This window comes from Cynoglossus semilaevis, chromosome 16 (genome assembly GCF_000523025.1).
Source record: "Cynoglossus semilaevis isolate Cse_v1.0 chromosome 16, Cse_v1.0, whole genome shotgun sequence".
In the NCBI taxonomy this organism is placed as follows: domain Eukaryota; kingdom Metazoa; phylum Chordata; class Actinopteri; order Pleuronectiformes; family Cynoglossidae; genus Cynoglossus; species Cynoglossus semilaevis.
Window position 1 is genome coordinate 15,304,284 of NC_024322.1, and position 23,326 is coordinate 15,327,609.

At 42.1% G+C, this 23,326-nt stretch overlaps 3 protein-coding genes across 4 annotated transcripts in view; all 3 read left to right on the forward strand.

The window, feature by feature from the left end:
* Positions 1-3,668, forward strand: part of thsd7ba (thrombospondin, type I, domain containing 7Ba) — an 87,876-nt gene extending 84,208 nt beyond the window's left edge. The window contains exons 27-31 of the mRNA XM_025063806.1: positions 66-161; positions 1,323-1,405; positions 1,927-2,122; positions 2,640-2,727; positions 3,186-3,668. Coding sequence (XP_024919574.1) covers positions 66-161; positions 1,323-1,405; positions 1,927-2,122; positions 2,640-2,727; positions 3,186-3,267 — 545 coding nt within the window. The 3' untranslated portion in view covers positions 3,268-3,668. The remainder of the gene's footprint in view (positions 1-65; positions 162-1,322; positions 1,406-1,926; positions 2,123-2,639; positions 2,728-3,185) is intronic.
* Positions 3,669-5,605: 1,937 nt separating this feature from the next.
* LOC103392331 (coiled-coil domain-containing protein 1) lies at positions 5,606-6,754 on the forward strand. Its single transcript, XM_008328917.2, has 2 exons — positions 5,606-5,614; positions 5,962-6,754. The coding sequence occupies exons 1-2, from the start codon at positions 5,606-5,608 to the stop codon at positions 6,382-6,384; spliced, it is 432 nt and encodes a 143-aa protein (XP_008327139.1). The 3' UTR covers positions 6,385-6,754.
* Positions 6,755-9,408: 2,654 nt separating this feature from the next.
* Positions 9,409-14,559, forward strand: hnmt (histamine N-methyltransferase). Of its 2 annotated transcripts, none has more exons than XM_008328899.3 (8): positions 9,409-9,580; positions 11,581-11,688; positions 11,776-11,918; positions 12,461-12,513; positions 12,594-12,701; positions 13,405-13,535; positions 13,685-13,778; positions 13,952-14,559. In XM_008328899.3, exons 3-8 carry the CDS (start codon positions 11,785-11,787, stop codon positions 14,302-14,304), a joined length of 873 nt encoding a protein of 290 aa, XP_008327121.1. In that variant the 5' UTR covers positions 9,409-9,580; positions 11,581-11,688; positions 11,776-11,784; the 3' UTR covers positions 14,305-14,559. The 2 variants fall into 2 exon arrangements, with proteins under 2 accessions (XP_008327121.1, XP_008327120.1); XM_008328898.2 differs by lacking the exon at positions 9,409-9,580 and adding an exon at positions 9,769-9,926.
* The last annotated feature ends 8,767 nt before the right edge of the window (positions 14,560-23,326 follow it).

A 23,326-nucleotide genomic window follows, 5' to 3' on the forward strand; every position in this document is an offset into this window, starting at 1 on the left:
AGCAGAGCTGGATGGCCAACACAAACTGCTAATGAGCCTCTCCTCTGCCTCTGCCTCTGACACAGAGGGAAAATGCCACAGTTACCACTGGAGGGCGGGCGGATGGAGCAACAACCAGCGGGTGGTGTGGTGTCAGCGCTCGGATGGTGTCAATGTCACAGGTGAGGAGCGGCAGCGTCTCCCCCCTCCTCCCCCCTCCTCCCCCCAGTCAGGTCACGCAGACACAGTCAAGGGAACACACAGACCCACCGGTGTATAAATACATGAATGTGTGTGTGAGCGTGTCCCAGTTCTGCTGCTGTTCTGCAGCTCTGAGGCCAATCAGAGCCAGAGAACAAAGGCAGCTGCCTTTAATCTTCCTGTTTAGTCTGGTCTAGTCTGTTGGATTAGTTACTGCTTTTAATCCACGTCTCAGTTCAGGAGTAGGAGTGGGAATAACACGTCAACAACGGATCAGAATCATGAGCCACGTCGTTATGGAGTGATTAGAAAAACAGAAACAGGTTTTCAGATACATCACTAATAAATTAATTAAGTTTACATCAAATCCACTCTTTGATATAAATAATCAATGTTTCCACCTCACGGCCTCTTCGATACACTGCCATATGTCAGCTTTGAAGACAGGGGGCGCCAGTCGAACGTTATCGTTGTAACACCTGTTGGGGAATCTACATGAGGCAGTGACATCTCGCCACCTGATTGGTTCAGCTGAGCCCATTGTTGTCATTCATCAGTCCGTGTTCTGTGGTAATAATCCTGACGACAGATGATGACATATTTAATTCACTCACCTGTGTGTGTGTGTGTGTGTGTGTGTGTGTGTGAGCTGGTGTTAATCACCACACACTGATTTTAACAGCTCATTCCAGTTTCTTCATTCTTGTCTCCCAGTTTCTTCATTCTTGGAGGAGTCTCCATCGATTCCTCCGCTCCCTCTTAACATAAGTAATCAATAATTCCCACTCGGAGCCGTGAGGCTTTCAATCCATATAAATATAATCCTGGAATTGTATTTGTGGGAAGAGGGAGGAAAGGTAGCAGCAGGGTGTGAACAAAAGCTAACAGCGGGTGAATGTGATCTTATCGCCACCATGAGGGCGTTCTGACGAATAAGAGACCAGAAGGAGACGCCAGCCTCCGCGGCCCGGGGCATTACTCTCTGATATTCTGACACGCAATTTTCCATGTTGGAATTAAAATGTTCACAGATTGATCAGGGAGCAGGATAGGCCCAGGACATTAATCAGGCGTGGCACTACATTCACTCAGTGATCAATGGAGGACGGAAGAGGAATTAAAAGGCTGTTGTTTTCCTCCAGGGGGCTGTTTCCTGCAGAAGAAGCCGACCACGCTCAGACACTGCCATCCTCCGTGCACCAAACCCTTTTCACACTGCACGCCGGTGAGTTCATCGCGCTTCGATCGAGCCGCTGTGATCTCCATAGTTCACACTGTGTTTCCCACGTAGTGAGCAGGCGGCGGCGTGGAACCTGACGGGCCGTTCTGTCAAGTACAGGCCGTTAAAGAAACAAGCACGTTAGGACCAATGAAAGTGGGCTCTGTGTCAGTTATTAATTACACCTAGGCTCTGGGGGGGGGGGCAGTGGGGGGGGCAGGCTACACAGGCTGCAATGAAAATGAGAAAAAACAGTTAACGCTTGATGTTTTACTGCCCCTTATGTACCCTTTATGTAATTGCACGTAAATTCCAAAACAGAACAGCAATTAAAAAAAAAAAACATTCTTCATATCAGTCTCTGAATTCTGCATAAATCGTCCCCTAGGGGGCCTCGGTTTAATGTCGGGCTGAATGAACATGGTTGATGAGCTCAGAGCAGTTTTTCACCCACCTCAGAGACTGTGCTGTCAGCACGGTTCTGAAACAGTGACTGGTGTGGGTTCTAAACCGTGTTCTCCTGGCAGAGCGGGGTGTGTGGCTGTGAGAAGGGTTACACCGAGGTGATGACCACGCACGGCTTCTTGGACTACTGCACCAGAACCCCGGGGCTGGACAACAACAAGAAGGCTGACGTGAAAACTAACTCTGGAAGATTAAGACCCGGGCCGGCCCAGAACCAGGACCTGTTCAGTGAGTGGAGCCTCCCACCTGTGGGCCCCGGTACTGAAATGATGGTTCTGCCACCTCTGACCCTCTGAACCTCTGAACCTCTGAACCCACAGCTCTTTGTCTCTTCTCTCTCTCTCTCTCTCTCTCTTTGTCTCTCTCTCTCAGACACTGAGCAGCAGTGGTTTCATGGAGGGATGTTTTTGTTAATATCGGCTGAACATATTAACATATTAACATATTAACATATTAACATAATTAAGTAAAATCTGTAAGAATCGTTATCGGGTTTTCAATATTGGAGGAAAAACTGATAATGATTCAGAGTTGTAGACATAAATCTTCTATATGAAGTGTATATATACTGTATATGAATATATTTGTAAATATATATATATATATACGTGAATATAAATATAAAGTAAATACATACGACATGTATATATATATGTGTGTATCATCATCATCATATCTGCAGATGAAGTGTGGTTTAATCATGATGGATCATGGTGATCAGAGTAAGAAGGTTTTATGTTCTCCCTGTGATGATGTCGATCTTCTGGTTCCACAGATGGACGAGTGAAGCTCTGGGTTTACGCCGTGACTGCCTTTGGATTCGTCGTCATACTCTTCGTCATCACCCTCTCATACCTGCTCTGGTACGTCTGATCAAAGAACTTTTTTTATTAGGAATTCTACAACAAACAACAAACTGCCCACCGTCGCTGGGTCAGAGGTCATTCCAGAGGTCATTTCAGGGGTCATTCCAGAGGTCATTTCAGGCCTTGATGAGGCAACAGTTGGACTTCACTGCACCCTGACTCTGTTAGTACAAACATGTGAACACCACCGCAGGGATAAACATCATTCTGGAAGAAAAATAAATAAATAAATAATGGTCTGTGGCCGTGGTGTTTCCACCTTCATCCACAGTCTCTGCTGTAGCTGTTGGACGAGTCCATGTGATGATGGTGAATGATTTTTTCCTTTTTACATAAACTACCTGGTATTTAGACAGACTGTCAGCGTTCTCCTCCTCCATCAGTCTTTGTTGCTGCAACAATATCAGATTTATTTTTCCTCGATCTAATGACAGCTCTTTTTTTTTCCGTTACAGTAAGCCGTCCAAATCTACGAAGACGTCCGCCCCGCCACAGAAGCCCCTGACCCTGGCCTACGACGGTGACATGGACATGTAACCAGCTCTGCTCCGGGAAGACTCCCCACTGTGTTCCGATTGTTAACACGTCCATCACATTCCTTCAGATTCCTGACCCGGTTGAGCTGAGACACGTGGGCGTCACAGTGACGTGGAGCAGATGGACTCAGTGACCAGCTCCAGTTGTTGTTGGTGATGTCACCCAGGTGTGTGGCTGAGAACTCAGAGGTGATAACACGACGTATGAAAGGACCTTAGTATTTTTTAAGTTGCTCATAATGGAAAAAAAGTGAACGCAGAGTTTAAGATCCAGGGTAAAGACAGGAAGTGACAGGTGGACCCAGCAGCTCTGGAGGTTTGTCCTCCAGGAGTCCAAACATCTTTAGGCAGCACTGAGTCACAACATCAGAACCACTGACACCTGACTCTGAGCTTTGTTGAGTCAACAAACAGCCTTTTTTCTATTTCTGACAGATGCTTTATGCACTATGTTAGTGCTAAGTCCTTTTCCGTTCAGATGAGTTTTCTAGCGTCTTCATTGTGATGCAAACTGTTGCTGTCAGACTGTGTTTACTTGACGATGCCATATGTTACGTCTGCGTGAAAACCAACAGCAGGCGCACCTCGATGGAAACGACTCAACGATGCAGTAAATTCTCCCCCCGATCATAAGGGGGCACTCTGCCACCAAGGACTAGGTGAGGGGACAATGAGAGAAGACTGTGAGGGGACGGAGGCTGTCCAGAGTTATCAGAGAGACACTGACACTTCTTGAATGCTAATGATCTGCTACCAGCATGACAGAAATAACGCCACATAAACAGTTCACCTCCATCAAGGGCAGAACGCAAAAATGATCTCCTCCTGGCACAAAGTACTGAGTTATAATTTAGCCTCGTTTCTGTCTTTTTATTGGTTTCTAATCTATATTTTCTTGTCCTACTGTAGGCCATCTTTTTATTGGTTTCTATTCTATATTTTCTTGTCCTACTGTAGGCCTGAACCGGCTCTGTGCTAATGTCGTAGGCAGGTTCTGGTTTGGTGCCTTCCAACCCGTGACGACCACATCGCCCCAACATTAATGACCTCGTGACTCGATGCTAAAAAAACAAACAAACTAGGGCTTTTAAAATGAACCTGTTAATCACCATCATTCATTTGATTAATTAATTAATTAACACACTGAGGGGAAAAGTGTTTGTCTCTCAGTAATGACTAAAATCCACCCACACAGAACAACAGTGTGACACAAATATAAATATATTAACACATACATCTATTTACTGTGACTGGTCTTTTTGTTGAGCTGTCCACTGCTGTAGCGCCCCCTGCTGAAGGAACTAAACTCATTTAGTCTATGCATAAAAAAAGAACAAATAAATGTGGAAAAAACAGGGGGCGCTGTTGGGAAAAGGACACCAGTCAGGCAGCTCATTATAACTGTTATTTATTTTCTGTTGTCTATTGTTTTATTTTTTTGTTTTTAGGGCTTTTTTTTCAGTGCCCCACCCAGCAGGTGGCGCCGTGGATGGCAAGCCAGGGCTCCAGCTGTTGATGTTTTTGTTTCCTAGACATAAAGCACAAAACAAACGGCAGGTTTAAAACGTTTTTCTGCCATAAAAACATATTAGTTTATATTAGATTTATTTATGTATTTATTTATTTATTAAACAGGGCTCAAACAGTGCAATTACCAAATACATTTTTAAATATTATAATGTGAGGTTTTGCAGGTTAGGTTCTGCATTATTTTTGCTCTCCCTGTGGTTCATCATTTTCTGCCTCGGTGAACTGGAGGTTCAGTCTGTCGCTGCCTGAGCTCCTCCTGAATGTATTCCACCACACACTCTGTCACCACACGTAACCACGTCTGTGCGTCAGCCGCTGGTCGTATGTAGGCATGCTTGATCCATTTTTGACAGAACATGCTCCAAGTGGCCTTGCAAAGATTCTGTTTTTTTTTTAAGCTGCCAAACATTTCTGAGTCGTTTTTTTTTTTTAATATGTTTTTGGCCAACACAGGGACAGAGATACAGTAGAGGGCGACGTACACCGGACTGGAGTACAGTTTGTTGTAGGCTCCCGGAGAATTCACACTCTGTTCATTCATGTTTACAGTACCACGATATTTGTGTTGCTGTTGAGATGGAGAGAAAATGCAAATAAATTGTGCTACAATGTGAAAATAAAACCAGTTTTTTCTTGTTGTTGCTCACCTTCTCAGACAGACGCTTCCTCCTGCTCTGATCTTCATCAGCGTCTTGACTCTGGAGTCCTGATAAATTATAATTACTGATACAGGCTCAGAGGCTCGGCCTGGAACAGATGAAGGTGTGATAAGATTCTTCTTGCCTGATTCCCAGTCTGATAATCCCAGGATGTTCCAGGTTGGGGGGGGGGGGCTTTTGTTCCCATCAAATGTATTTATTTAAGACTGTCTACTGTTTAAGAAAGTCTTGTATTCAAATACTTGTGTCATGGCTGACTGAACACGAGGCTGATCTTGTCATGTTCAATTTATTTCATTTTCATGACAGGTTTGCAGGTTTCCCTGGCGACGGCAGCGGCTGCATCTGATCAGGATTGATCCGATTGATAAGGAGTTTATTTTCCTTATGGAAAGGTTTTGAAATGAAAAATACCAGCAAGGAGTGCAAGAAAAGGAGAGAAGAGGAATCAAAGTAACAGAGTCTACCATGAAATGAATCCGTTTTAGGCATTTCCACTTCATTAGGAGTCGCTGCAGCAGTGTTCAGAGGATGTAGATGATGTAGAGGATGTAGATGATGTAGAGGATGTAGATGATGTAGAGGATGTAGATGATGTAGAGGATGTAGATGATGTAGAGGATGTAAATGATGTAGAGGATGTAGAGGATGTAGAGGCTGTAGAGGGTGTGGAGGGTGTAGAGGATGTAGAGGCTGTAGAGGATGTAGATGATGTAGAGGCTGTAGAGGGTGTAGAGGCTGTAGAGGGTGTGGAGGGTGTAGAGGATGTAGAGGCTGGAGAGGGTGGAGAGGATGTAGATGATGTAGAGGCTGTAGATGATGTAGATGATGTAGAGGATGTAGATGATGTAGAGGATGTAGAGGCTGTAGAGGCTGTAGAGGTGGAGGGTGTAGAGGTGGAGGGTGTTCTTCTGCATCCACTACATTAGTCTTGTCACATCTGATCCAAACAGAACAGCGCTGCATATGAAAGGGGGGATTTTCATACTGAAAGCAGAGGCAGCTCTGAGCCACCCTTCAGTCTGATCAGTTCTTTTCATAATTAATCCTTTATTAAGAAATGATGACTATAAAAGTTGAAATAGTTTTACTACCAGAATACTAGCCTGTTACCAATTAACAGATTCTTCAAATAACCAGATCAGAACAGTGTTAGTGATTCAGTCAGTGACACCTGACGATCTGTGACTGTAGGTGTAGAACCCGACTAATTAGAAGTTATTTAGGTGCAACGTTCCACAAAGATAAACAGATCTGTAGACACCACATTAGTCTAACACAGGAAGAGCTGTTGTTTCTAAAGCCTCATTCACACCAACGACTCATTTTTCTAATTGGTCTCCTGAGTACAAATGCCTGTAGAGCATTTTACTTTTCTTTTACTTTTTTTTTGACACCAAGTATCTGAAGTGTGTGGAACAGCTCAGAGACTCTGCACAGGTTTTGATGATTAAAGTAATCATGATAACATTCCTCAGACAAAGGATTTACGTTTATCTTTTTCAAAGGGATTTTACACAGATGTAAAACTTCTAAACTATTCTTAATCTCAGTGGCTAAACTGAAACTATGGGATTAGAGAGTTTTTAAGCAGCCCTTGGGGACATAGATAAGAATGTTGAGGCTGATGAAATCAATATAAACTAAGATGGAGCCCATGAGCAGAAAAATGGAAGTCACTCAAGGTCATGCTGGAAGAGGTGGGTTTTTAACCAAACTTTGAGTCAAATGTTTGGTTTAGTGTTTGTAGAATCCAGAATTTTAATGTTTCCCATGATCCATACAGTACTTTTATTTTTATTATTTTGTGATAATACATTTATATTTAGTAGTATAAATTACTCCCAGCAGGTGACAGTAATTCCAGGATGTAGAGTTACTAACCGAGCTAAGACACAAAAAATAGCAAGGGGTTAGCTTAGCTTAGCCTAGCCTAGCCTCGAAGAACACCATTAATTAATCACATAAACAGAACACCATTTCAATATAACTTGAAGTGAAAAAGACAAAGGTAGAAATTGTGATGTTAATGAATCCTAATGACACAATGAGGTTAAAAGTTAAGTTCTCCACAGAGTTGTGGTAAGAAAATCCAACGTCTGCAGACATTTATAGACGTTATTGTCTTCAGACGAAGAATATTCTAGAAATACAAAAGTACTTAAAGAGATGTGAATCTGTTGAACCAAAAGGTGAGAATGGAATAGGATGATAAAAAGAATAGCCATCCATAACATTCATGCTGTCTCTCTGTGAACTTTAAGGACTCACTCAGTTACCCTAAAGTGTTGACCTCAATATTTCTTTTATACAGCCAGTATTCTTAAGCTAGTAAACACTGATGATTGTTTTCTGTTTAAAAAACCTCTAGATACAGTAACTAAACACTTGGCAGTGTTTGTTCAAATCCCTGCTCTGTGTGATCTAAGTGGAGAAGCTCTGGCTGTGACAGTCATTGCACCACATGTGACGTTTCCTTTATTCTCTCAGTATGAATTTCTTTTCTCACTCAGCTCAACATCCTCTGATGTAATAATATAAATTGACCCATCACTTTTTATAGTCCATCTTTATTGTACTGTTTGAGAGAGTCAGTTACAAATGATCCAGCTGCACATCCTCACCTTATCAAATAACTCAACCTACACTTTTACCTTTCCTAAAAAGTCACAGGCCTCCAGTCGCTGAGAATATTATGTTTGCCCAGGCGTAAGAGGATATAAATCAGAATGAATATTGTCTTGATATTCCCTCTTGGCACAGTTGCTCTATATTAGTATAGTGATGTTGGCAGACGTGAACTTATTACGTGAACAGAAGTGGAACCCACTAGGAAATCTTAGCAGCAAATATACTACAATTTAATATAATGTGGATTTATAATTAACAGTATTTTTCAAGGGTCTTTTCTGCGGCTTTTCCTTCTTTGTCTTCTTAAGGTCTATCAGTATATAGAGATGATTTTTATTTATTCTAGAGGTTAAATGGAAACTTGTCTTAAGTCTATAATAATCTTCATTTTATGAGGATATGTTTATAACTTCATCACTGTCCTAGGTGTGTAGAAAAAAGAGAGGAGCAGTAGATAGAATCATTATGTTGGTTGTGAGTGATATAAAGTTTCCCAAATGAAAAAAAACCTAATTATCATCAGTGCAGTAATTACACAGCAGGGTGGAAAACCCCTCTGGTCATAAATATAATAGTTTAATTGAGTTTTGTTTCTTCTGACGCAGCCACAGACCTGGGCGTTGGATCTTCTATTCTACTGTTTACCAACACAGAACGGTTCTGGAAAGTACAACACTATGATTTCAACTCTGTGATTTAGATGACAGTTCTGCAACATGGCATTTGTTATTGACCAGGGAGCTGGAAACATTTTTAATGGGGATGGGAAGCCAAAACAGGGAGTTTGCCCGAGGCATCGTAAAAGCTAGCACTTCCTCGACACCTTCTCTACCCCCCTCCCCATCCTCCCCCCTGAAATATTTGCCTGGTGTCATATTAATATTTTTTTATAAATACTATAGCCTGAAGGACTGCCTGCATTTGACACATTCTCTGTCAGGGGAGTGAAGACTGTAGTTGGCCAAACATGAAGATATCTGCAGGTTGCCTAAAGTCACCACCATCTAGTGGTTACTATTAGTATCGTATGGGGGGAGGGGGTAGGCTTCCTAATCTGTAGTGTTTATTTCTACTTTGACTGATAAAACAGATAACATTGTGACCTGCACAGACTTCAAACAGTCAATGGCTGCAACCACGTGATTTTTGCGAGTACTCTTCTTCTTTTTCTTTGATTACGAATATTTGTTGTAACGATTTTTGGTACAAAAGTTTTAGATAAGAGAAAAGGTAAAATAAAGTAAAAAATAACAGTGTGATGTCAGCTATATTTTTCGTATTTTGGGAGGGATACATTTAATGTAATGTTGTGATAAAGTCACAAGGAACACATTTCCTCCGCTCCAATACGTTAGTTACGGCGGTGATCGGTCGACGACGCAGGTGAAGTGAATCACCTTAATCACCTGAAGACGAACCAGTATCCACGAAGGGAACTGAGTTTACCGCCGGTACTAATGGTGACGTCAGTGGGCAGCCATGAAAAGGCACACGGTAAATAAATGTATAACTATTTTTAAGTTGATAAATGTTTAAATACACACGTCGAGGACTTGTGTTCATTCGTTTATACAACGACATAGTCCGGAGGCTGTAAACATGGAGTTAACGGAGCAGATGTCATTCTGTATGAATGCTCCCCCCACAAATGCCTTTGGCTCGGCGTAATGTTCTGGTTCTGAGAGAGTCACACGAACCCCTGGTCACGGCGCTAGACTAACACGGTGTGTCATCTTGAATTCAGACCGTTCGCTCGTCTCGAAGGTTTTTATGTTATTCCGTGTGCAGTCCAGCAGATGGAACGTTCCATCTAAATGTCACTGGAGTCAGACTAGTGGCGGTAAGAATGCACATTATGAGACATTTTCAGTGCTGAACTGATGTGACGCAGTAAATATCCGAGTGCCCTCTGCAGCAGACAGGAAAGGAGAGCAGGCCTCGGTGAAGCAGCTCCTCCCGCCGACAGCGCCGTCATTTATGGCCGCAGCAGTAAAAACCTTTAGCCTTATTATCACTGTCGGCCGATTGTCGGCGTTAATCTTTAACCTCGGTGTGGTTTAAAGTTTTACTGCACATTAATCCCAGCTCCCATTTGATCCCGATGCTGATTTAATCTTGATCCAAAGAACTTCTTGCGTGAATACTTTAACCCCTAACACATGTCAAAGTCGATTTGACTTTACAAGCTGCCGTGGCTGTCACAATAAAAGTGTCACTTATATCCTCTGTTAAATAACAGTTTGAACTAGCAACTAACAAAATCGAAGTTAAAAGACTGTACGTTGTATTTTTTATTTTTAGGCCAGTTTAATACAGTATGTTGTCGCTCTCCTTATTCTTTACTTATCAGTAGGTAAATACATTTACCAGCCACTCAAATTAAACTGCTTCGGTAAAACAATAGACTTTTTAACTGATCAAAAATATCTCGGGGACAAACTTAATTAAAAAGGAAGCCATATTTAATAAATCGTACAGATTTTAAAAGCGTAGTTTAATGTGGTGTTCAGCCGGAAGTTGTTCGATCATTCCGACGATAACTGCTGCGTTGGCGCCATCTTGAGGTCGACGTTGGCAAATGAACAGATACAGTGACGGGGAAGTCGATTTAAATCGTGTTCTGAGGTCAAACATCTACAAAAACAGTGGGTCTTTATTGACCACACTTTCCTAAAATGTTTTTTAAAAAATAGAATTAATGGAATAACTTTGTAGGACTTCGTGGTGCCACATTAATTAAGGTTAAAGTGCAACAGTAAGTTAAACACTTCAGAGTTAATTTTCAGAACTGTTTATTCTGATACTGTAGCAGTTTCATAAAGGAGACCACAAATTAAAACAAAACAACCATTTGAACAGAACCTAAACATGGTCTTTCTCTTTGTTGTTTTTTAAATGTCTAGAGATGAAAAAAAATCTACTGTTACTGTGCCTTTAAATCAGAGTCACTTGAACGATATTCAAATGGTTCAAAGACGATGGTAAAAAGAACTTTTTATTATGTTGTTGTTGTTCAGGGAGTCTGTTTCAAACAAGTAGCTTCTTGTGTTACTGACTGCCCTCTCTCAGGGCTCTGTTTCAGAAAGGTCACTGACCCATGCTATAGGTCAACTCGCTGCTGCCACTAGTGGCCAACATGAAGAAGAACTTTTGTTTTTTTTTCCTCTTCCTTAAGGTCAAGTGTCACCTGGCACTGACTCTTGACATTGTTGCTGTTGAACATATCTTTTCTTTAAAAAAAAAAAAGTTGTCAGAAAAACTAATCTGCAGTAAAATAACGCAGGTAACAATGAAGTTACAAACTGCAACTGACTTTTATGTCTTTGCTCACCAAGGTTTAAGTGTAAAACATTCAAGTCGTTTTGAAAATGGGCAATCTTGAATCAATCTTTTCTGGGGAATGGGCAATCTTGAATCAATCTTTTCTTTTTTTTTTTTTTTCTTTTTTTTTCATTCTGATCTGAATGCGACGGCTGCTGCTGCCTCGGGGATAGGCCAACGTTAGAGTTACGCAACACTGCAACACAAACATTAACTGTCGCCATAGAAGAGTGAGCAGAGGAAGAGCTCCTGACTGCAGCCTTGACCTCCACGTTCTCCAGGTTGGTCTGTTATCTCATTGATTTCAGCCTTTCTTTTACAAACAGCTTTATCTTCGTTTGGACCCTGATTTTTTTTTTCTCTTGCAGATTTGAGCCATGGCTGCAGAAAAAAAGTGGACTTGCTACGACGGCAAATGTGTCCAGAATTTTCAGTTCTACCTAGAACATTCAGGAGAACACGAGGCCATTGTCCAGAGTCTTAACAGCCTCCTGCCGGGGGAATTTAAACAGTACGTGTACTACGAAGTACTTCACTGATACACCGTGATTTTGTCGATTCTGTCCTTTTCCACAGCCTTTTGTCTGAGCTCCTGGCTAAACTTAACAGGAAGTTCTAGTAGTTTTAGACTGACACTAAGTTACTGCAATCTGCAAGTAAAGTTTAGGGGTTTTTTACATAAAGAACTCAGTTTTGTGTGAGCAGTAGAACCATATATTAAATACAAGAATAAAGTTTGAAGTTTAAGGGAGTGAAAAGACCTGAGGTGATGAGAGTAAAGTCGTACGTTTGTATTAAAGGTCGTAAATTTATGAATGATGTTTTATATCGTAAAGTTGTGACATTACGATTAAGAATGTCGTAATGTTATGAGGTTGTGAGGTCCAAAGGTTTGTTAAAATATAAAATAAAGATCACAAGTTTTTGACACCATTGAGAAACTCAAATGAAAAAACAAAAACCTCCTAGTTGGTCAGGTTTATGAATAAATAGATATTTTTAATACCTTTTCTGGTTGTTGTTTTTATAAATGTATGTTTTTGTTCCATGTAGAATTGGAACAGGTTCCACTGGCCTGGATGTTCTTGGAGTTGGCAGCGGTGGAGGTATGTGGAAATACACAGTTTGGATGTAAATGATTATCAGAGTGGAGGAGGGATTTGATCAATCAGTGAAATCATTCCAGGTCAGATTGACGTCCAGATGCTGTCACTGCTGCGGTCCATGTTCCCTGATGTACCAGTGACGGCTGATGTTGTGGAAGGCAGTGATGAACTGACTCAGAATTTCAAAGGTATCAATGTTTCAACACGATCTGTAGAAATGGCTCCAACGCTCGGCCTTTTGTGACGACAATAGTCGGGGGAAATCTCCTTGGCCGACACGTTTGGAGTGTGGCAAAGGAGATTTCAGGGACTTATAGTGACGTCGTCTTTAGAGGATGAATACACGGCCAACCACTGGGCTGCTTCTCAGCTGCCAAGGACGTGGAGACAGAAGGGACACCATAATAATTCAGCTGATTACAGAGAAATCTGAAGAATCCTACTGTGTTCTGGAAAGGACTTGAGACTTAAATGAGTGTCTTATGGAGAAGTGCTTGACGGCCCCTCAGTCGCCCCAGAAGCTCAAACCTTGTTCACCAAACTGAGCTGTGTCGAGCTGAATGACAAAGGACTGTAGAGCGGTTATTACTAAGATGAGATTCACGGACGCTTTGAATGAAAATGTTGGCGCGTTGAGATGAACAGTAATGACTAATATTCACCTACTACTTTTGCATATTTGTCTTGACATTTTTCCAAAATAATAATTCCATTGTTTGCATTTGTCACCAATTTATATTTTCTTTTTATACTTGAAATGTTAATTTATCTTGATCAGTCATAGTGATTAATTATGAATAATAATGATTCATTGTTATTAATTCATCCTGTGATTAATCTGTGTTCCATTGAAAGTATGTGACCAATACGTTTCTTATTTCTGTCTTAAAGCGCTGTTGGCTAAAACCTCCAGCCTTGAGAAGATCAACTTCACTTGGTACAACACCACCAGTGAGAACTACGAGAAACAAGTGAAGGAAAAAGGAGAAGCAAAGAGATTTGACTTCATTCACATGATTCAGGTGTTTGGTATTTATTTAATACATGATGTAGAACATCTGGAGGATTTTACAGTCACTTCCTGTTCCTGGACCTGATGAAAACATTACCCTGATCTTTTACTCTATTTTAAAATGTCTCAATTTCCAAGTCCTTCTACTCTGTTTTCCAGATGATGTACTATGTCGATAATCTTGAGGAAACTGTGAAATTCTACCACAGTCTGCTGAAGAAAAACGGCAGATTGATGATCATCATTGAAACAGGTGAAGAGATTTAAATATGTTCATTATGGTCAAATGTTTTTAAGATCAGAGAGGAGAATATATTCCATCAGGAGGTTGTTTTCATGAAACCCTCTCAGTTCTAACGTCTCGTACCGTTGTGTTTTTATTTGATTTGTTTTTTTTTTGTTGTTTTTTTAATTAACACGGTGTAGCTAACGGAGGCTGGGACACTTTGTGGAGCACTTTCCACAAGGAGCTCTGTGGTGACTCCATCAAAGAGTACTGCTCCTCCAAAACTGTGATTGCATTTCTGAAGAACCAAGGCCTGAAATATGAGGAGCACCTGATCCACAACACCTTCGACATCACCGAGTGCTTCGATCCCAGCAGCGCTAAAGGAGAACGTCTGCTGGATTTCATGACCATCAGCCATCACTTCCACCAGTCCTTCACCCCAGACGTCAGAGCTGCCATGTTGGAGCTCCTGAGAAACCAGTGCAGCACCGAGGAAGACGGCAGAGTTCTCTTCAACAGCTGTTTGAGCTGCATCTTCGTCCGTTCTTGATCATCATCTCCTCACCTGCTAACGGCTAACGTATGTAGCTTAACGAATTTAAACTTTAATCTTGCATACCTGCGGGTTTTTTTGTACGATATTTCTACAAAAACATATTGATGAAATAAATTTACCACCATTTTGGAACCTTTGATACATGTCTATACAAGATAATCATCTAATCAACTATTTTCCTTTTTCGTTGCCGCGACTCCAGTTTGATTAAAAAAAAAAGCTGCTGGGGAAAATAAACGGTTTCTGGTTCTCGTTCTGCTCATACTTTGTTGTTGCAGAGGTCACGGATGTTTACGTCGAGCACAGAGAATACGTGTAGCTGTGGTAGAAAAGCTTTGTGTATTTAATACTGATTATAACATGAGGTGTACAACCTGAGGTTCCTGAGAAACTCCCTGGCTCTCAGGTGCTGTTACCATTGGATACGTGATTGTACTTGATGTTTGTTTTTGGGTTAGAACCACATATAAACAGTCAGTATTCTTTTACAAACACAGTACAACATGTAAAAATGACCAGGTTTGTCAAATAGAGTCATAATAATAATAATGAATTATAGCACATACTGTCTTCACAGATTAATTACCCTGATGACAATAATGAATGGTGGGATTATAGCACATACTGTCTTCACAGATGAATTACCCTGATGACTGGGTCATTTGGACCAGTGTCAGAGCTGTTAGAGTTTATACTGATGAATGTTGGGTGTATTTATTAACATACATTTAGTTTAACTCTTGTTGATCAGGGCTGCATTGTTGTTTTGTTTGATTTTGAACGTTTGTTTCTGCCTTTGATCCAGCAGAGGGCGCTATGGTGTCGTGTATTAACCGTGATCCGCCTGTGTGCTCTGTGGCAGTTTGTCCAGCAGATGGCAGACTTGACTTGTAACTCGACGTTAGGCCTACAGTCATATAAACGCAGCGGGGCTGAAGTGTGGAGGAAAACTAAGTCTCCATGGTTTTCATTGACCAGCTGTAGCTCAGGTTCCCTCACAGCGGGCAGCAGACACACCGTCACGGTAACAGTTGCACCATCACAGCGTTACCTGCTGGGAGTTACACACAACCCAGTCGGGCTGTTGTCTCCTGCCTTTCCAGCAAATGGATTCTGGCTGCTCATTTAGCTCATTAGCTTTAATAGGTCAGTAATTGAAATTCATCAGACATTCTTGTCAGTCCCCCCCCCCCCCCCCCGATGTCAGTGGGCTTTCTGCACCTGCTCAGGCTTCATTACCAGGGGTCCTTGCTGGGCCCCTCTCACAGAGCGGAGTGACAGAGCATTAGTCAGTGAGATAATCAAGTTTGTAGCTAATGTTCATCAAGAACTGTTTACATCAGCTGCCAGTCTGTGGCCAATCAGAGAGCAGATCTGCTCCTTGATGAATGTGATCGCCCTGTTGTCCACAAGATGAATGAGTCCACGTCCAGAGGCCCTCGGTCGGAGACCGCCGCTGCACTTTCATCTGGAGGATTTGTCTTTCTTTAACCACTTCTGATATTTTTTTATCAGCCAATCAGAAGCTGCGCTGCTCCCAAAAGCCAGGTTAATATTGGTGTATTTGTAGACATCGCTCCACAGGCTCTGCTTGGTGACATGTCAATCACAGAAGTGGTGTCAGTATAATGAGACACAGAAAAGTTTAGTAAAAGGTTAAATGTTTCCTTCATCTAACTGTGGTTGAAGGTTGAAGTCCTGGGTCACAGGGTCAGTGTGTGTGGTCCAGTTCCTCTTCTTCTTCCTCCCTTCATTTCAGTGTTTAAATATGTACACGTACATATATGTAAATATATGTGGATATTTACATATATAAATCCAGATATATGAATATCCTTCCTCCTCTTCTTCTCCCTCCTCTTCTTCCTCTTCGTCTTCCTCTTCGTCTTCCTCCCTTCATTTTAGTGTTTAAACCTGTTGGAGATGAGAACATAAACAAGCCCTAAAATATTACACACGTTCCTTAATGGCCAGAGGCTGTGACCACCCCCCCCTGAAATATGGCTGTGAAACTGCTGCTGTAAATGCTTGGCCTCAGCAGCATATTTCATTCTGGAGAATTAGCCCCGTTGAGCCATAAGTGTTATCTCACAGTTGCCCTCTGTGGTTCAGCGCGGTATTACCTCTTGATTAATGATGGAGGATTTAATTTCCAACTATTATTTCTGTCTCAGGTCTTTTAAGTCAGAATTAATGAAGACAAACGAGTGAAACAGCAGTTCTTGAATCACATGGATTCAGACTTGACTCGTTCTGATAAAGTGAGCCTGACTTTAAAGCCAGCTCACTCTGAAGTGATAACAGCGACCTCTGTCTGTGACTTTGGTGTTTGACCTTTGACTGTCAGTGGACGACACTGTGACCTTTGACTGTCAGTGGACGACACTGAGGACATTGAACCATGTGATCGTGAGGAGGACGATGCGTTCATGGACCGACTGTTGCTCCGGGACAGTGAGCAGGAAAAGTTAATCCGTGTCATGTGACCACAGACTTCAGTTCCCAGTTGACACGTTGATCACCTTAAATCTCCTAATACTTACGTGATTTTACTGTAAATGATTTTTTTTTTCGTCCCTGGGCTGTGAGTCTGATTGGACAGAGGAAATGAGCTTTGGAATTCTGGGATCCTGGCGTTCCCCTTCTGTCCTAATAATCCCTGACCCTGATCCTTACATTTTATTATTGTTTTATTATGACAGCACTGTGCAGCAGTGTCTTTTTAAGACAGACTAAAGACAAACGGTGGTAAATCACAGAGTCGGTGGGAAAAAAATCATGTTTTTGTGGGTTTTTTAAAAATACAATAACAAAGTCATGTAGGATGTAGATAATAAGATACATGTTAATTTTATTCAAATTGAATACATAAAGTAACCCTATAAATAAGAAAGATTAGAAATAGTAAATCAGCGTATTGGTTTATAGAAATATTTCATATATGAAAATGTAAATATTGCACAGAAAATATTGAAAAATGACAAAATTAGGATATCACCGTGGACAAGAACATGTGCAGCAACAATACGTTTTAATATTAAAGATGAGAGTTTGTCAAATTATATAATAAGATAAATATACGTCACGTGATACTGATCTGAACATGTTCAGTTGTTTGGTCAGGTTAAAGCTCTGCTGTTCAGGGATTTGTTTTTGTCAACTGGAACAGTTTGAGTTTATAATAATATATCAAATATATAAAGATATGCCTCGTGTCCATGAACCTGGTGCTGGTCGTGTTCAGGGTGAGATTACGTCAGGTTCTGATGCATCTGAAGCCGGTCACAGGATCGTCCTGATGGATGAACGGACGTCGCTCCACGTCTCGTTACATTTGTCTCAGCTCTGCTCACATACTCGTGTGTGCAGCCGTTTATTTCCCCCTCTGTTCTCACCGGCTTTCGATTCTACCAGAAAATCGATGCAGGTATTGATGGGCGTCAGATAAAACCATTATGGCAACCAGCTGTAATTTTTCAGCTGAATTGATTCCATTTTAAATGATCCATGTTCGTCCAGTGGAGCGCGCCGCCACCGCGGGTGTGTTTTACCTTGACTCCGCACGAGAGAGACATTATTCATCGGCAGGAGTCTGTCCCGGCTTCACACCCCAATAAAACGCAGAGTAATGAAGCTTCTGTGGGTGCTGTCATTTCAACACTGCTTTATAAAGGATGACACAATTATATTTTACCAGCTCTCCAAAAAATGCTGACAAGCCCCGGTTCAATAAAACGCAATCTGCAGCAGCAGAACCGCAGGTTCCTGGGCTCAGGAGCCGTAGCTCACGCTCTATAAGGTGTCGAGCCTCGCGATCCTCCTGACAATTAGGCCAAAGAGAGAGAAGTGCGGCCGTGTTGACGTGGGGAACAGAGAGGGCTGTGTCAGTTTGGGGGTTTTGTCACACTATTCTGCTCCATGTTGTCGTCCACGGTGTGAGCCTCTCAGGAGGAAGGAAACCGCCGTGACGTGTGTCCGGGGCTAATGCTGCATTACTGTCACTCAGTCAACTTTAAGCTTTTTTTTTTAAGGATAAAGTCTAGGAAACATTCAAAGGCCAGCGCTTCTTAGAACTGAATAAATCTGACGTGTTTAGAGACAGGTGTGACAGTCACAGACAGACACAGACAGTCACAGACAGCGGGATCTGACGTGTTCTGAGCGGACCGAGACACATCTGGCCCTGGATAATCTCTTTAGTCTTCTGCTGTGTAATACATGCAAAGCTAGGCTCCAAATAATTCTCCATCATTTCCTTTTCACTTCACCACCATAAAAATAAAGACCTGGAGGATGAAGTCTGTTCTCTGAGTTTTAAACCAGCAACCACGTTTGACCTCGAATGGGAAAAACTAAAATAAATCTATGACCAGGAACTAAAGTGTTTTTTAATGGTTGGACAGAAGTTTATTTAAAATGACTATTTTAACCTTAATCCATTTCATCTGTTTTGAATTTCAGTTCAATCAAATTTTAGTGGTTCCAAAACTGTGGCACGTGTACCCGGGTTGTACGTTACACTCCCTCTAGTGGTCCACACTGCGTCTGCGTCTCAGTGTGTGGAGCTCGTCAGTGACTCTGTGCACGAATGCATTAATTGTTGTCAGCAGTGAATTAATCAGCCCCAGTCCTCATTTGAATTTTCTGATTGGTGAATATCCTTCATCAAACATCATTGTCACACTTTGGCTGAAGATCCTGGAGGAGCGTTAATGGTAATAAGACGGTGGAGCGGTGCAGAGCCGGGAGCCCCGGGCCTCGGCTTTGTAACGTGTTCTAGCAGCGGCTCACCTGCTTATTTATTAACAGAGGGGGTTGTCTGCTCCACTTGCTATCACTGAGGCCTGACAGCTGCAGAGTCCAGGTGATGCATGAGTCAATATGTGGACTGGAGAGGGCGCCACGTTGCACATCAATATGAAAATCAGTTTCTGGCGGAAATAGCCCCGGGCGCTACATCCAGCCTCAAAAAGTGACTAATCTTAGGGTCATAAACCCTGAACAGGACGCCTCGGGTCTTTTTAAAGAGAGAGAAAAAAAAACCTGTCTGAATAACGGCAGCCAAGGACCTCGCTCTTGTATTAGTAGATTTCTTTTAATAGTGTGTGAAATAGCAGGCTTACCAGAACTTAGCAAGAACAAATAAAAGACCGAGTGAGGGGATTGTGAAAGGTGACCTTAGTCTCTGGAGCGGCAGATTAAAAACTTCAAATGCTTCGCCAGAGGCTCCCTGAAAGACAGAACGACCACAGGCGCAGAGTTACAGTAGATGGAAGTGGCAGCCAAATATCATCTCCTCACAGAGAGGGATTATAAACTCCACCAGGCACTGAGAATATTAGTGCTCTCTTTTTATCTCCACACACTTCTGTTTATTTACTCTTTCCTTGACTTTTAGATTTTTCGGAATTAACTACAAAAGTAGCAATTTGTTAGTGACGCGGGTTCAGGACCAGCCGTGTTTTTGGAGCTTTAATATCGTGGCTTCTTACTTGTGTCTCAGTCGAGACGGGCAACAGTTCTAGATTTAACAACTCTACACAAAGGTGCATTAGAACCATCTTCATGTTTAGTCAAATATAGTTTTACAAAACATTTCCTGAACATGAAGTATTTGTGTATTTTTTCCCCAATTGAAACCCCAATTGGGCCGGTGTTGGGCCCCGGACCGTATGTTTGACACCCCAATGAAGACAGACCAAAAATATCTGTTATTTTCATTGCAGTCCTTGGAAATAAAAACAGTTCCTGGTGACGTTCCCTGATTTCTCCCACCTTAATGAATTGACGACCTTATTAATAAAACAGAGTAACGACGACGACGACGACGATGATGATGATGATGATGATGATGATGATGATGAGTCTCCTGGTCGTTAGACTACTTGATTCAAGCGTTGTTTACAGTAGTATAGTAGTATTATAGTAGTATAGTAGTATTATAGTAGTATAGTATAGTAGTATAGTAGTATTATCGTAGTATAGTATAGTAGTATAGTAGTATTATTGTAGTATAGTAGAGTAGTATAGTAGTATTATCGTAGTATAGTATAGTAGTTCTACTGTATCAGTTGAAGGGAACGTTTTTCCCGGACTCTAATTCTAGTTCTAATGCGTGACATCATCAGTGGACGCTTGTCTGAGTGTCGTTTAAACCACCGGACTGATCCAATCAGTGATTAGGCAGCTCCTCTCCGCTGCCTCCAGTGGCTCGATAATAACCAGTTCACTTAATTACAAACCCAACTTCCTGGAGAAATAAAAAAAGAGAGAAGAAGAAGAAGAAGAAGAAGAAGACACCAGAAAATGATTTTTCCTCATGAGGGAAGAAAGACAAAAGCTCCAAATCCTTGAATGGATTTCTATCTGAAAGCTGAGGGTGGAGACAGTTTGAACCGTTGTGTCGCCGCAGCTTTAATTACTGTTCAATGACTTCACTCCGAGTCCTTGGCCTAGTTAAGATTCCTTATCAAAAAACCCACCATGCGCCGAGGAGAGATTACTTTTTCAACTCTGAGATGAGAGCGAGGCGGACGGAAAACAAGCTCATGTTATTACAAAACATGAGGAAGAGGACACGGCCCGGGGCTGTTTCCAGGGCGATCGCCCATTCCAGGATGTGGCGCCGGGCTGGTATTCACACAGCTCTTAAATTCCTTTGCTGGAGCCAGATGGCTTCGGAATTACACTTTTTTAATCTAAAGTATGAACCTCTCCATGCTTGGGGAAATCTTCTTGGAATAGCCACGTTGGATTTATCTGCAGAGGAGACGCTCTTTGGCCCTGGGGGCTACATTGGCTGGTAAATGTGCACTTTTTCCACTCGGGGAGATACTAAGTCAGGCCTGAACTTCTCAGCTCAGCAGACGTGATGACTGCGTTTGATGTCGGGGAAAGGAGTTGTATGTAAAGAACAAAAAAAAAAAGACTTCTTGTATTTTTTGGAACATCCCGTGAAGTTGCACAAAAAATACATCGTGAAAAACAAAAGATATTTGAGACATTTATTTCAGAAGAATCATAGATTGTTTGCTCATTTTTTACACCAGTCTAAATCAGGGGTTCTTGACCTTTTTGACCTCCAGCCCATTAAAAATGAACACTGTATAGGTTTCAAGTTTTTTGTGGCCCTCTAGGTGGCGCTAACAGCCCAGGCTTGGATTAAGAATCAATCAATCTAAAGATATTAAATGGCTAAATATATTAACTATTTTAACAAATTCTTTAATCAAATTTCTGCCAACTGTGGAGGAAGATGAAGCTCCGCAGCAAAATTCTGTAAAAAGTCCATGGTCTCACAGCTGAAAGACTACAATATAAATATAAATATAAATATAAATATAAATGTTCTTGTCGTGAACTGATCGAATGAATATTTTATGAAGAAAGAGTAAGAATGTTCTGAGAATGAGGTTGTTATCCAACGCACTTGACAAGATTTCTTTTTCTTCTTGCTTAAACAATGAGACTTATTTGATGATAAAATGTTTTTGGGTTTTTTTTTTAACCTTCTTTAAATTCACTTTTTCCACGGTGTAAAGTCTGCCGCGGTCTGATTTAGATTTATGACACCTGGCTCCCTCAGTATTCTGGATCAATACAATATAATTTATTTTACAGAGAAAAGCCTGGCTGACATTTTGCAGGTGCCACATTCTCAGTTCATACACAGAAGACTGTGACCTACAACACCTGACGACGAATACAATCAAAGACAAGTTGTTGGTTTGGGGTTTTATTTTAGTATTTCTTATTTTTGAAGACACTAGAAGAAGAAGAAGAAAGAAATGATCAGTTGTTTCCACTCTGTGAATGTGACACAAAAGCAATACATTTAAAGGTTAATTAGAAAAATTATCTGTTGAGCTGAAAACAAATGGTTCCGTGGAGTCTCCGCGCCGGCGGACGAGTTAATCTATGGCAGGTCTCCTCACCGGTCCACGTACGATCTGTCTCCGTCACTCCGCTGACGGTCCCTGCAGGCTGCCGAAACGATACGCTCCATCGCGCCGCTGTGACGAGTCTGCTAATGAATACAGAGGAGCCTGGGACGGACGGACCCTCAAGACTCCACCGGCTGGACGGCTGCGGCTGGCTGAGAGACCGAACACCAAGACCGGAACGATCGTCGGTCTGGGAACGTCATTGAATAAAGGACCGCGATAATTGATTGATAAACCTGAAATGGAGTACGATCATGGAGGAGAACGGTGACGCTGAGAAGAAAAGGTTTTAGAAACTAAAAAAAGATATTAGCAGTTAGCTGCCAACTAGCTTAATGCCCGACTTGAAAAAGATCACGTGACTGTGATTGCCAAGAGCTCTGGGTTCTTGAGGTTCAGTTGCTCGTTTCACCTCGTCGCAGTCGTAACGTTGTTCTTGTGGTCGGCGAGTGTGAAGAGCGCCACCAAATTAATTGAAAAGTCAGTTTTTAATTGGCATGTCCTCTCAGGTGCTCAGTTACTTCCTGGTCGAGTCTACAGTCGAGCCTACAGTCGAGCCTACAGTCGAGCCTACAGTCAAGCCTACAGTCGAGTCTACAGTCGAGTCTACAGTCGAGCCTACAGTCGAGCCTACAGTCAAGCCTACAGTCGAGTCTACAGTCGAGTCTACAGTCGAGCCTACAGTCGAGTCTACAGTCGAGTCTACAGTCGAGCCTACAGTCGAGCCTACAGTCGAGTCTACAGTCGAGTCTACAGTCGAGCCTACAGTCGAGTCAGGCCCTGAGTGGTCGTTCAGACAAACGACAAATATCTGTTCCACACTGTTTGACTCTCAGTACACCATCACATGTAGTACTCTGTGTACAGTGAGTACCTGTGGTCATGTGACCGGGGTCAGTGTGGCTGACCGACCCCAGACGACCGCGGCCGACGTCCGCTGTAACAACCGCTTCATTTAGTCGGACGTGGTCGTGATGGGGCTACGATCCTCCAATCACATTATATCACGGAGGAGACAGACCCGTCGTGTGTGTAACAGTGCATGGGTGTGACGGGTGTCACCCCCCCCCTCC